At 43.5% G+C, this 14,137-nt stretch overlaps 1 protein-coding gene across 1 annotated transcript in view; it reads right to left on the minus strand.

Annotated features, from left to right (window-relative positions):
• The window catches only part of pde1c (phosphodiesterase 1C), a 267,349-nt gene that overhangs the window by 29,086 nt on the left and 224,126 nt on the right, over window positions 1–14,137 (minus strand). Inside the window, 1 exon segment of the mRNA XM_033020269.1 lies at window positions 9,822–9,899. Within this exon segment, the coding sequence (XP_032876160.1) occupies window positions 9,822–9,899 (78 nt within the window).

The following is a 14,137-nucleotide window of genomic DNA, read 5'->3' on the forward strand; positions in this document are numbered from 1 at the left end:
AAACAAGAATGATGGCGACATTAAAAATAAGAGCGTGATTAGATCATTGGAATACTATTCCTTGTGGTCTTCATTCATCGACTTAAACTTCACCCTGACAACAGTCAAATCTAAATTTTAGGAATTAAATTGGCCTGGAATCGTTTTAGAAATCGAACTGGTCTCAGTAATCATAACCATGAAATTAGCAGATTGCTGTATAAAACCCATTTGGTCCACAATTGCCTCCAGGGGAGAAAACCTGCCTCTTTATCCACTCTAACCTGTGTGTGACTCCATATTCACCAACAAGATTAACTTTCAAATTACTCCTCAATTCAACAAAAATTATGAATGGACAATAATGGCTTTGCCAGTAACACACACCTCCCATGAACATTAAAAAAAAAATCAGCTCAACAAATCTGCTCAGTGCTCCAGGCGCTGCTCAGCTCGACCTGGCTGTTGATTGTCGCAACTCAGAGGCAGTCGCGATTGTGAAGGGGGGGGGGGGGAGCGGGTAGGAGAAAAGGCACATGAAAATTCCAACAGCTTTGCACCAAATCCAACCCACTGGTCTCCCAAATGCTTGTTGGTCTGTCTAGGCTGTCCATAAGTGGGGAGGAACTGTGCTGTAGTTTTGGGCTCGGATCGTGTCTGAAATTCCTATTTTTTCAAATTAATGGGTGGCTGGCAGCTCAACTTGTACAAAGATCTTGGGAAAAGAAGTCAACTTTACATGAGCAACATATTATTGTGGAAGAAAACAATACAAAGGGTTAAAACTGTTTCAGTGCAGATGACTGGACAGTGTTTTCAATTTGAACAAGTCACATATATGGATAACTAATGGTCCATGGAGTTCTCTGAGAATGCTAAGTGGATTAGTAACAGCTTAATTTGAAGCGTTCTCTGGTATTGATTGATTTCAGAATTATGAATCAGGAACTGCTTTGAGAATCCATCATGATAATTTAACTGCTTAAATTGACTGAAATGAAACATTCATGAGATAAAGAAATAAAGTTGTAGAGTAATGTTCTTCTCATTGCCATTATTCACACTTGGGAGTCACCTGGCTTTGCTGGACTCAAGGTCTCAGAGGCCCAATAAAGTGAAAACAATCAGACAATAACCATTCTGTTGCAGTGAGATAAGAAACCACCTCTGAAAAAACGCACTTCCCAAACAAGGTCTTAAAAACAGACAAAATAGCTTTTTTGACTAACCTAATAAAAGGTAATAAAGAACTAGATTAAAACAACGATATACGTGTGTGGGAAGGAATAGCCGAGTCCCAAGAGGGAAAACTGCCAGGAGCAATTTATTCCATGTTCCTCTATGTCATATTGGATCAGTTGAGGTGTCAAAATCCCTGCAGCATTCTTAAAGATTGGTGTTAAAATATATAATAAAAACACTGAATATGGGGCGACACAGTTGTGTAGCTCGTACAGCCGCATCCTCAGAGTGCCCGAGACCAGGGTTCAAACCCGACATCAGGTGCTGTCTGGGTGGGGTTTGCAAATTCTCCACAGGATTCCTCCAGGTGTTCCAGTTTCCTCACACATCACAAAGACATCCAAGTTGTTCGATAAATTGACCACCATAAATTACCCATAATATGTAGATTAGTGGTAGTGTGAAAATGGATGGTTGGTGGTTGGTACAGACTTGATAGGCCAAGCATCTCTCCACGACTCTATGAGTATATCAGCAGTGACAACCTAGGAACAACTAACATTGAAGGTTGAGGAGAGCTTGAGTACAAAATTCAGAGAAGACTATAATCCATCAAAATGATCCTATGCAGTTCATCTCAAACAGGTAGTATCTGAGTTTGAACCATGAGTTGAGTCAATTTAATATATTAAGTAGTGATAATGATTCAAGGTCTTTAAGTTGTGAGAGTTGAATGCTAGTATACTTTCAGCATTCTAAGGATTAATAAAGATTGGGTAGCGTTAATTTATTTGTGGGTTTTTTTTGTCTGCCACATCATTGCCACCCTGTAGCAGAAGAGAGACACTAATGGACTGTAAAAGTAATCACTGTGGCTGAATGATCAGTTTCCGTGAGGGCTGAACATTGATTCACCCTGGATATATCCAAAGCTGAAAATGACCCTAAATATGGAGGATAAATGCGTGGCTGAAGGACTGGTGCAGAGGGCAGGGATTCAAGTTTCTGTATCATTGGGACCTCTTTTGTGGGTGCGACCTGTACAAAAAGGATGGGTTGCACTTGAACCCGAGGAGGACCAATATCCTGGCGGGGAGATTTGCAAAGGCTACTGCGGAGACTTTAAACTAGAACGGTTGGGGGGAGGGACTCAAATAGAGAAAGTTAGTGGACAGTGTGTGAGGCAGGAGGCAGAGAAGGGAAGCACTCAGACCCAACATGTAGGGGGGAAAGAAGAAAACAATAATAAACAGAGTATAAGAGGTGGTGGGTTTCTTAAATGTGTGAGCAGAGAGACAGAGGGGTGTAAAATGGGGGTAGAAGCAATAGGTAGCAAGGTGAAAAGTAAAAGTGGCAGGCAGACAAATCCAGGACAAAAATCAAAACGGGCCACTTTTCAACATAATTGTGTAAGGGGTAAGAGCGTTGTAAAAACAAGCCTGAAGGCTTTGTGTCTCAATGCAAGGAGCATTCGTAATAAGGTGGATGAGTTGAATGTGCAGATAGCTATTAATGATTATGATATAGTTGGGATCACGGAGACATGGCTCCAGGGTGACCAAGGCTGGGAACTGAACATCCAGGGATATTCAATATTCTGGAGGGATAGACAGAAAGGAAAAGGAGGTGGGGTAGCGTTGCTGGTTAGAGAGAAGATTAATGCAATGGAAAGGAAGGACATTAGCTTGGAGGATGTGGAATCGATATGGGTAGAGCTGCGAAACACTAAGGGGCAGAAAACGCTAGTGGGTGTTGTGTACAGGCCACCTAACAGTAGTAGTGGAGTTGGGGATGGCATCAAACAGGAAATTAGAAATGCGTGCAACAAATGTAAAACAGTTATAATGGGTGACTTCAATCTACATATAGATTGGGTGAATCAAATTGGCAGGGGTGCTGAGGAAGAGGATTTCTTGGAATGTATGCGGGATAGTTTTCTAAACCAACATGTAGAGGAACAAACGAGAGAGTAGGCTATTCTAGACTGGGTACTGAGTAATGAGGAAGGGTTAGTTAGCAGTCTTGTTGTGCGTGGCCCCTTGGGCAAGAGCGACCATAATATGGTTGAGTTGTTCATTAGGATGGAGAGTGACATTGTTAATTCAGAAACAATGGTTCTGAACTTAAAGAAAGGTAACTTTGACAGTATGAGACGTGAATTGGCCAAGATTGACTGGCAATTAATTCTTAAACGGTTGACGGTGGATATGCAATGGAAGGCATTTAAAGACTGCATGGATGAACTTCAACAATTGTTCATCCCAGTTTGGCAAAAGAATAAATCAGGGAAGGTAGTGCATCCGTGGATAACAAAGGAAATCAGGGATAGTATCAAAGCAAAAGATGAAGCGTACAAATTAGCCAGAAAAAGCAGCGTACCAGAGGACTGGGAGAAATTCAGAGTCCAGCAGAGGAGGACAAAGGGCTTAATTAGGAAAGGGAAAATAGATTATGAAAGAAAGCTGGCAGGGAAAATAAAAACTGACTGCAAAAGTTTTTATAGATATGTGAAGAGAAAGAGATTAGTAAAAACAAATGTAGGTCCCTTGCAGTCAGAAACAGGTGAGTTGATCATGGGGAACAAGGACATGGCGGACCAATTGAATAACTACTTTGGTTCCGTCTTCACCAAGGAAGACATAAATAATCTGCCGGATATGGCAGGGGACCGCGGGTCAAATGATATGGAGGAACTGAGTGAAATCCAGGTTAGCCGGGAAGTGGTGTTAGGTAAATTGAATGGATTAAAGGCCGATAAATCCCCAGATAGGGTGCATCCCAGAGTACTTAAGGAAGTAGCTCCAGAAATAGTGGATGCATTAGTGATAATTTTTCACAACTCTTTAGATTCTGGAGTAATTCCTGAGGATTGGAAGGTAGCTAATGTATCTCCACTTTTTAAAAAGGGAGGGAGAGAGAAAACGGGGAATTACAGACCAGTTAGTCTAACATCGGTAGTGGGGAAACTGCTAGAGTCAGTTATTAAAGATGGGATAGCAGCAATTTTGGAAAGTGGTGAAATCATTAGACAAAGTCAGCATAGATTTATGAAAGGTAAATCATGTCTGACGAATCTTATAGAATTTTTCGAGGATGTAACTAGTAGAGTGGATAGGGGAGAACCAGTGGATGTGTTATATCTGGACTTTCAGAAGGCTTTCGACAAGGTCCCACACAAGAGATTAGTATACAAACTTAAAGCACACGGTATTGGCGGTTCAGTATTGATGTGGATAGAGAACTGGCTGGCAAACAGGAAGCAAAGAGTAGGAGTAAACGGTCCTTTTCAGAAAGGCAGGCAGTGACTAGTGGGGTACCGCAAGGCTCAGTGCTGGGACCCCAGCTATTTACAATTTATATTAATGATTTGGACGAGGGAATTGAATGCAACATCTCCAAGTTTGCGGATGACACGAAGCTGGGGGGCAGTGTTAGCTGTGAGGAGGATGCTAGGAGGCTGCAAGGTGACTTGGATAGGTTGGGTGAGTGGGCAAATGCATGGTAGATGCAGTATAATGTGGATAAATGTGAGGTTATCCACTTTGGTGGCAAAAACAGGAAAGCTGACTATTATCTAAATGGTGGCCGATTAGCAAAAGGGGAGATGCAACGAGACCTGGGTGTCATGGTACACCAGTCATTGAAAGTAGGCATACAGGTGCAGCAGGCAGTAAAGAAAGCGAATGGTATGTTAGCATTCATAGCAAAAGGATTTGAGTATAGGAGCAGGGAGGTTCTGCTGCAGTTGTACAGGGTCTTGGTCAGACCACACCTGGAGTATTGCGTACAGTTTTGGTCTCCAAATCTGAGGAAGGACATTATTGCCATAGAGTGAGTGCAGAGAAGGTTCACCAGACTGATTCCTGGGATGTCAGGACTTATGAAGAAAGACTGGATAGACTCGGATTGTACTCGCTAGAATTTAGGAGATTGAGGGGGGATCTTGTAGAAACTTACAAAATTCTTAAGGGATTGCACAGGCTAGATGCAGGAAGATTGTTTCCGATGTTGGGGAAGTCCAGGACAAGGGGTCACAGCTTAAGGATAGAGGGGAAATCCTTTAGAACCGAGATGAGAAAAACATTTTTCATGCAGAGAGTGGTGAATCTCTGGAACTCTCTGCCACAGAAGGTAGTTGAGGCCAGTTCATTGGCTATATTTAAGAGGGAGTTAGATGTGGCCCAAGTATGGAGAGAAGGCAGGTACGGGATACTGAGTTGGATGATCAGCCATGATCATATTGAATGGCGGTGCAGGCTCGATGGGCCGAATGGCCTACTCCTGCACCTATTTTCTATGTTTCTATATGTCCACAGAGCTACCGCTGAACAGCACCAATGTGCACAACTGAACTAACATTCTCTGTTCACCAACTGGTTCAATTGCAAACATTACATTTGGTGCCAACTCACTGATTTTATCAAGGTCATGAACTAAAACATTTTTTTTAAGCAGTTTCTGAAAAATACTCATGGTGCAGTTATATTGGACTGGTTAGTGCGAACATCTACAGATACAGATTACCTATACCCTGTAGCATGGAACTACATGTACAGGTGCACATGGCATTCTATTCTGCCCCTGGGCACACCGAGTCCAGGTGCAATCCATGACTTTACTGAACTGAGGGGGTGTAGACACTTCATACCTAGACCCACAGCTTTATGCCAGCCAGAATCGATGCATCTAACACCGCCTGTTCATTTGAATAGAGTTGCACATGTTCATAAAATAGGTGAATTTAGCTAAGTTTTCATTTCATTTATTTCCTTAATCTCACCATATATTTACACTTCTTCATTAACATTGCCTTAAACTGTGTTCAAATCATTTTGATGTTTCTATCATAGTTTGAGGAGTGAGACACATCAGGCAGGGGGATGCCATTTAAACAACAAGAAAGTGGTGCACCTTCTCCTGGATGAGCAAAGTAAACATATTACTGTCTTCATGGTCTGCACGTTCCCATCAACAATAGCTTAATCCAGCATTTCAGTAATTGTCCCTGCAGAATTAGTGAGGGCCTCATTACAAGGTCATTAAAGGAGCCACCATGCTTTGGTGACCAATTAATATCTTCCAGCCCTGGAAACTACAGTTGAGATTCAGGTGGATTTCAATACTGATACATAATGAAAACCATGATCCATATGCCAAAGGAACAAATTAATCTTCTTGCACGACATCAATACAAGTGTGAAGGGATGCAACTCTCTGACACGGGCTCATAATCAAATAATTAAGGAAGAATCAAAGAATCAAACAAGCGCCGTGTCAACACACGATGTCATGGCAACACCCTCATTGATATATGTTAGATTATATCATTGTAAGGGGAGGAGAATGCATCACGCACATTATGATAGGTATTAATGATTACTGCTATCCCCAACCACTTGGCCCAAAATAGAAGTGTTGCCTCAAAATCAATGTCGAAACTCTCAGGGACTGCCTTTGGTAGTTTTTCCTAAACCTTCACTGATGCTATGATCATGATCACCTTCAAGAACAAAGTCAAGTCTGATTGTGGACCCTCCTGGCTGTCTGTCATCGGAAAGTCATCACCAGGGTTATTCTATGCTTCGTCACCCACCAGTAAAAGAGCTGCTTCCTGAATCACTGTATTGATTCTATCTATTTAGAGACACAGTAGACATGATCTTCACTGTACAACATCTCCAAGAAAAATGTTGCGAACAGCACAAACCGCAAAGGCCTTTCCCACCTTTGGCATTAAACTGGCAGTAATACATTTATTCAATCAGCACAATCACTTGTAGACACAAGAGATGCAGATGCTGGAATATTCAGCAAAGAACAAGCTACTAGAGGAATTCCAAGCTGAATCTGTGGAGAAAAACAGACAACATTTCCGGTTGGATCTGAAGAAGGGTCCCAGCCGGATGCATAATTTGTCCATTTCCCTCCACAGATGCTACCTTCCCCTTTGAGTTCCTCAAGAAGTTTGTTTTTAGCACCGCAACCCTGATCTGTAAAGGCAACTGTTATGGTTTTTTTCCCCTTCTAAGTTAATTACTATTGTATTCACCTGCAATCTTTTTTGTTCTAGCTCACATAAACAATGCAGGACAAGTTAGAGCTTACTTTGTCAGAATAGAGTAGTCTCAGGGAAAGTGCTTGCGTAGTTGGTCAAAATTCACTGCATAGCTTCAGAAGATTGGCATGGTAATATTTTTAATACATTCATATCAATAACATGCATAGAAACATAGAAACATAGAAATTAGGTGCAGGAGTAGGCCATTCGGCCCTTCGAGCCTGCACCGCCATTCAATATGATCATGGCTGATCATCCAACTCAGTATCCCGTACCTGCCTTCTCTCCATACCATATAACCATATAACCATATAACAATTACAGCACGGAAACAGGCCATCTCGGCCCTACAAGTCCGCGCCGAACAATTTTTTTCCCTTAGTCCCACCTGCCTGCACTCATACCATAACCCTCCATTCCCTTCTCATCCATATGCCTATCCAATTTATTCTTAAATGATACCAACGAACCTGCCGCCACCACTTCCACTGGAAGCTCATTCCACGCCGCTACCACTCTCTGAGTAAAGAAGTTCCCCCTCATGTTACCCCTAAACTTCTGTCCCTTAATTCTGAAGTCATGTCCTCTTGTTTGAATCTTCCCTATTCTCAAAGGGAAAAGCTTGATCACATCAACTCTGTCTATCCCTCTCATCATTTTAAAGACTTCTATCAAGTCCCCCCTTAACCTTCTGCGCTCCAGAGAAAAAGACCTAACTTATTCAACCTATCTCTGTAACTTAGTTGTTGAAACCCAGGCAACATTCTAGTAAATCTCCTCTGTACTCTCTCTATTTTGTTGACATCCTTCCTATAATTGGGCGACCAAAATTGTACACCATACTCCAGATTTGGTCTCACCAATGCCTTGTACAATTTTAACATTACATCCCAGCTTCTATACCCTCTGATCCCCTTAGCCACAAGGGCCACATCTAACTCCCTCTTAAATATAGCCAATGAACTGGCCTCGACTACCCTCTGTGGCAGAGAGTTCCAGAGATTCACCACTCTCTGTGTGAAAAAAGTTCTTCTCATCTCGGTTTTAAAGGATTTCCCCCTTATCCTTAAGCTGTGACCCCTTGTCCTGGACTTCCCCAACATCGGGAGCAATCTTCCTGCATCTAGCCTGTCCAACCCCTTAAGAATTTTGTAAGTTTCTATAAGATCCCCTCTCAATCTCCTAAATTCTAGAGAGTATAAACCAAGTCTATCCAGTCTTTCTTCATAAGACAGTCCTGACATCCCAGGAATCAGTCTGGTGAACCTTCTCTGCACTCCCTCTATGGCAATAATGTCCTTCCTCAGATTTGGAGACCAAAACTGTACGGAATACTCCAGGTGTGGTCTCACCAAGACCCTGTACAACTGCAGTAGAACCTCCCTGCTCCTATACTCAAATCCTTTTGCTATGAAAGCTAACATACCATTCGCTTTCTTCACTGCCTGCTGCACCTGCATGCCCACTTTCAATGACTGGTGTACCATGACACCCAGGTCTCGCTGCATCTCCCCTTTTCCTAGTCGGCCACCATTTAGATAATAGTCTGCTTTCCTGTTTTTGCCACCAAAATGCATCTTGCACTAACTTTGTTTGTTTATGATAATGAAAAGAAAACTTCTATTTTTCTCCCTGATTAATTGGCTTTGTGTTTTGTGTTTCAGCAAGAGAGCCTTGGTCACCTCTTGACCTGCATAAACAACAATGTAATTGTAATGCAAGAGGCTTGATGCACTAAATCATCTTCTGCCATTCACATTTGTGTATGGAATAATTGTTCTTTTCAATGCTGTTTATTTGGTCATCATTTTATTTACTGACTAAATTTCTGATTCAGTCATATTTAATGATTTAGAAATTTGATTTTAAATTTTAAATGATTTGATTGGTAATGAACCAAATCTTTGTTGCACCAAATATTTTGGTGCACCAGTGATGGGCAGGTTAAGAATTTCTGATTCATTTATTAGGCTCATTCAATTGTAATACTGTGCAAGATGCTTTGAAATGATCCCAACTCTCATTTAAAGAAGTTCAACAAGTGAATAGTTATTGCACAAGCTGAAAACACTTTTCAGTAGGTTAATTGTTCTCTGGCTAAAGATCCATCTTTCGGCATGTAACTGTGACTTGATCTTAAATGTGCTTGACTGCGTCTTTCACTAATTTACCTGTTGCAGTTCTAAATGTCTGTGACAGTACAGGTAAGAAGCACTAATAGTCCTTGTAGAGATAAAATCCTGTTTGATGGCCCTGGCCATCTATGTATGTCTTGTACATTCAAAATGCATTTCTTGAGTTACAGAACATGGGTTATATAGTGAAGATAGACACAAAATGTCAGAGGGGCAGGCAGCATCTCTGGAGAGAAGGAATGGGTGACTTTTCGGGATGAGACCCTTCTTCAGATCCTTCTTCGGGTCTCGACCTGAAACGTCCCCCATTCCTTCTCTCCAGAGATACTGCCTGTCCCGCTGAGTTAATCCAGCATTTTGTGTATATCTTTGGTTTAAACCAGCATCTGCAGTTCCTTCCTACACATGGGTTATATAGTGTTGGAATAGATGATGACTCTAGATAATATGCAGAAACGCACGCCTACCTTGTGTTGCCCACTGGTTACTTCTCCCACCGGTATCCTCATGTTCTTCTGGCTTTGCATTGGCATTTCTTCCCTCACCTAAATTAAAAACGTAGAACATCACTACAACATTAGAACATTTATATGGATGTAGGTTGCTAAATCAATTCACCGAGATTTAATGATGCAATGGTTATGGCACAGGTGTCCTCCATCTGGCCCTTTGGGTCAATGCCACCTCCTTGTACAGTGAAATCCCACTGCCAATTATTCTCTCTCAAAACCCTATCCAATTTCCTTTTGAAGGTAATAACTAACGCTGTTTCTATCAGAATTTCAGCTTACAACTACTCTCTGAATCAAAACGGTTTTATTACACACTAGCGTCTTTGGCCCAAAATATTAATATTGTGTCACCTGATCTTCAAATTATTCTCAATTGGAACGGCTTCATTGTGCTTTTTTATTATAAATTCCACCATCAAATCTTTCCCCCCTCATACCCATCCACCGCCTCTTTCTTTCCCGTGCTCTTCATCCCCACGCACACATGCCTCCCACCATCTCCTACCCCGCCCATCCCCCAACCTGTCACTTTGCTCCTTTCCCTTCCTTCCCACACTCCGATACCGAAGTTCCCATTTCCTTTTTTCTTTCCACTGTTCACCTGTTCCTCATGCCCCCTTCCATCCATATCCCTCCCTCCAGCTTCTCCTCCTCTTCCCTCCTCATCTGATTCCCTTTTATCTCCTTTTCACCTCTAACCTTTGGCACTTACCCCATCCATCCATCCATCCATCCATCCATCCATCCATCCATCCATCCATCAATCATCCTTCCTCACGTGTGTCCACCTATCACTTGCCAGGGTTTGTCTAGCTGCCTAGGTCTAGCTCTCTTTTCAAGCTTTCTATTCCCCACTCCATCAATCTGAAGAAAGGACCCAACCCAAAACATCATGTGTTCATTGCCTCCACAGTTGCTGCCCGACTCGCTAGGTCCCTCCAACACTTTGTGTTTTTCTCAAATCTCCTCTCAACATTCTTTGCTCCATCTTCTCCAGGCCAGCCTTATAGCTAAAATTTCTCTTCACCGGAATCATTCAAGTCAATATTTTCTGCACACTCTCTAGGACCCTCACAGACTGTGGATTGGACTGCCTCAAGACTGTGGATTGGAAGCAGTACTCCAATTGTCCTGTACAGGTTCAGCATAATATCCCTGCTTTTATAAGCTGTTGTTGAGTCCCAGTATCCCACATGTTACCAATCCATTCTTCAATTTACAGAGATTTATGCAAAAAATTACATTTTGTTGGAGGAATTAAAGGGCCTGTCCCACTGTACGAGGTAATTCAAGAGCTCTCCCGAGTTTAAAAAAAAATCAAGCTCGTGGTAAGTACGTAGAATGTACGTAGCGGGTACGTCGGAGTTCGGGGCATCTCTTAGCGGCTCGTAACGCTAACGGCAGGTACTCGGGAAACGCGGTAAGCTCGTGAAGATATTTCAACATGTTGAAAAATGTCCACGAGAACCCCGAGTACCTACGAGTGGCTATTACCTTAATTCTCCGAGTTCGAATCAAGGGAAACTCGGGAGAACTCTTGAATTACCTCATACAGTGGGGCAGGCCATTAAGGAGGTCAGGCAACATAGGTTGAGGGAAATGGACAGGCAATGTTTTAGTCTGTGGCCTTTGTTCAGACTGGCCATTTGCCTCCAGATGCTGCCTGACCTGCTGAGTTACTCCAGCAGTTTAGTTTTTGCTCAAGATTCCAGCATCTGCAGTCTCTTGTGGCTTCAGGATTTATATACATCTGCATCCAGCACTGTGGCATTTAATTCACATTTTAGTGCACATACAGATCAGCCTGTGAATTAAAAACCCTGCAGTGTTAGTAGCCATTATTAACTGGGCTGAAAGGAAAAGCAATGGTAATTCCTTTCGAAAGCAAAGGAAAATATGGTAATGTATAGGTTCATGTATATGCAGCAGGATACAAGATAAGAATGAGGCAACCATGTCTCTATGTCTTAGAACGTTATGTGTATTTCATCATTAACGTGGGAACAAACATTTCAAAGCTCCACAAAAAATGTAATTTTCAAAGCACTCAAGCAACCACTTCGTGAAATCAACACAGTTAAATGCCAGGCTGTTGTCCATCGTCACTGTTTGGGGAATGCTGGGCAGCATGAAAATTACAATTTCTACAATTGGGAATTGACTAACATCATTGATAATCACAAAGAATACCATAAGAACACTCCATCCCTTTCACATATGCCTTAACCGAAAAGGTAGATTCTGCATTCCTAGACTTCCATTTTTTCTCCTTATCTTCCTGTTTATTGATGCTTTTGAAGTGTTTCCATGAACCAACCCTTCAAAGCAAATGCAGCACTTAGATATAACCACAAAGACATTGTTTTAGAAGTTGAACGAGATTCAACATGTTGTTGAATACATAAAAACATAGAAAATAGGTGCAAGAGTAAGCCATTCAGTCCTTTGAGTCAGCACCACCATTCCATATGTTCATGGCTGTTCATCCAAAATCAGTACCCCGTTCCTGCTTTCTCCCCATATCCCTTGATCCCGTTAGCCCCAAGGGCTATAACTAATTCTCTCTTGAAAACATCTAGAGAATTGGCCTCCAAAGCCTTTTGTGGCAGATTCACAACTATCAGGGTGAAAAAGTTTTAGTCATCTCAGTCCTAAATGGCCTACCCTTTATTCTGAAACTGTGACCCCTGGTTCTGGACTCCCCCAACATCAGGAATTTTTTTCCTGCATCTAGCCTGTCCAATCCCTTAAGAATTTGATATGTTTCTATAAGATTCCCTCTCATCCTTCTAAATTCCAGTGAATATAAGCCTAGTCGATCCTAAACTACAGATCTTAGTATATCTTAGTGGGGGGAGAGGGGGGTAAAGGGAGGAGGAGGGAGGTTGAGGGGTGGGGAGAGGGGGAGGGTAGAGGGGAGTGAGTGGGGGGCAGAGGGGGGAGGGGGAGAGAGAGAGAGGAGGGGGAGAGAGGGGGGAAGGGGGAGAGAGGGGGAAGGGGGAGAGAGAGGAGGAGGAGAGAGGGCGGAGGGGGGAGAGAGAGGAGGGTGGAGAGAGTAGAAGGGGGAGGGGAGGGTGGAGAGGGGGGGGGTAGAGAGGGGAGGGGAGGGGGAGAGGGGGGGAGGGAGGGGGGAGTGGGGAAGAGAGAGCAGAGGGAAGAGAGGAGTGGGGAGAGAAGGGGGAGAGAGGAGGGGGGAGAGAGGAGGGGGAGAGAGGAGGGGGAGAGGAGAGGGGGAGAGGGGGGAGAGGAGGAGGGGGGAGAGGAGGAGGGGGTGGAGAGGAGGAGGGGGGAGAAGCGGAGGGGAGCCGGGAGGGCTGCGAGCGAACTGGCTGCGGGGCACACGGCGAGCGGGCTTTGGGACCCACGGCGAGCGGGCTGCGGGGCCCATGGCGAGCGGGCAGCAGAGACTTGAGGGAGGCCGCGGGCGGGCGCGATCTGAGGATGGTCAAAAAAAGCGGAGGGTCGGCCTTGGCTTCCGTAAGGGGCAGCCCTCCAACCCGCGTGACAGACGGAGACGGAGAGGAGGTTGTCCCCCATGATGGCCAGAGATCGTCAGGTGGGATCAGGATCACCAGCGAGGAAAAGACGTCACGATTCCCTGAGTCCCTGCGATCGATGGAGGAATCGCAGGTCTCCATAGATGGCCTCTCCCAAAGGGAGTAATGGCCACCACGGCCACCTTCCCATCATGCTGCCCCGCGCCCTCACCTGCGCGACGATAACGAACGCCGCCGCCATGTTCTAGAACTTCAAGGAACCCAGCGGAGCGCACAGCACGACCTGAGCAGCAGTTTAAAAACGCTAAGTGACAAATTTGAAGAAGTAAAAGTTAAGAAGCCAAGAAGTACAGAAGACAGAACAGGGGTGACGTCACTTGCAGCGCGAGCAGAGGCAGGCAGTCAGATCCATGTCATTTATTTTCTAAGTTATTTGAGATTTGTGAACATTTTCATAAATAACTCAAGATATAATGCATGAAATTTTCAGATAAGCCGATTTTTTTACATCATGGCATAAACCTCTATCGAAATATGTATAAATTTCACTGTTAGCGCGCCATGTTTTCGAGGAGATGTGAAACGCACACGGACATCACACACACACACACACACACACACACACACACACACACACACACACACATCCAAGATCAGAGTTTTATAAGTATAGAGATTTATGATTTTATGTGTTGTCTGAATCATCGTGCCTGTGGTGCTGCTGCAAACAAGATTTTCATTGTAGTCATGCCTCACCATACTTATGTATAAGAT

Source organism: Amblyraja radiata, chromosome 4 (genome assembly GCF_010909765.2).
Source record: "Amblyraja radiata isolate CabotCenter1 chromosome 4, sAmbRad1.1.pri, whole genome shotgun sequence".
Classification (NCBI taxonomy): domain Eukaryota; kingdom Metazoa; phylum Chordata; class Chondrichthyes; order Rajiformes; family Rajidae; genus Amblyraja; species Amblyraja radiata.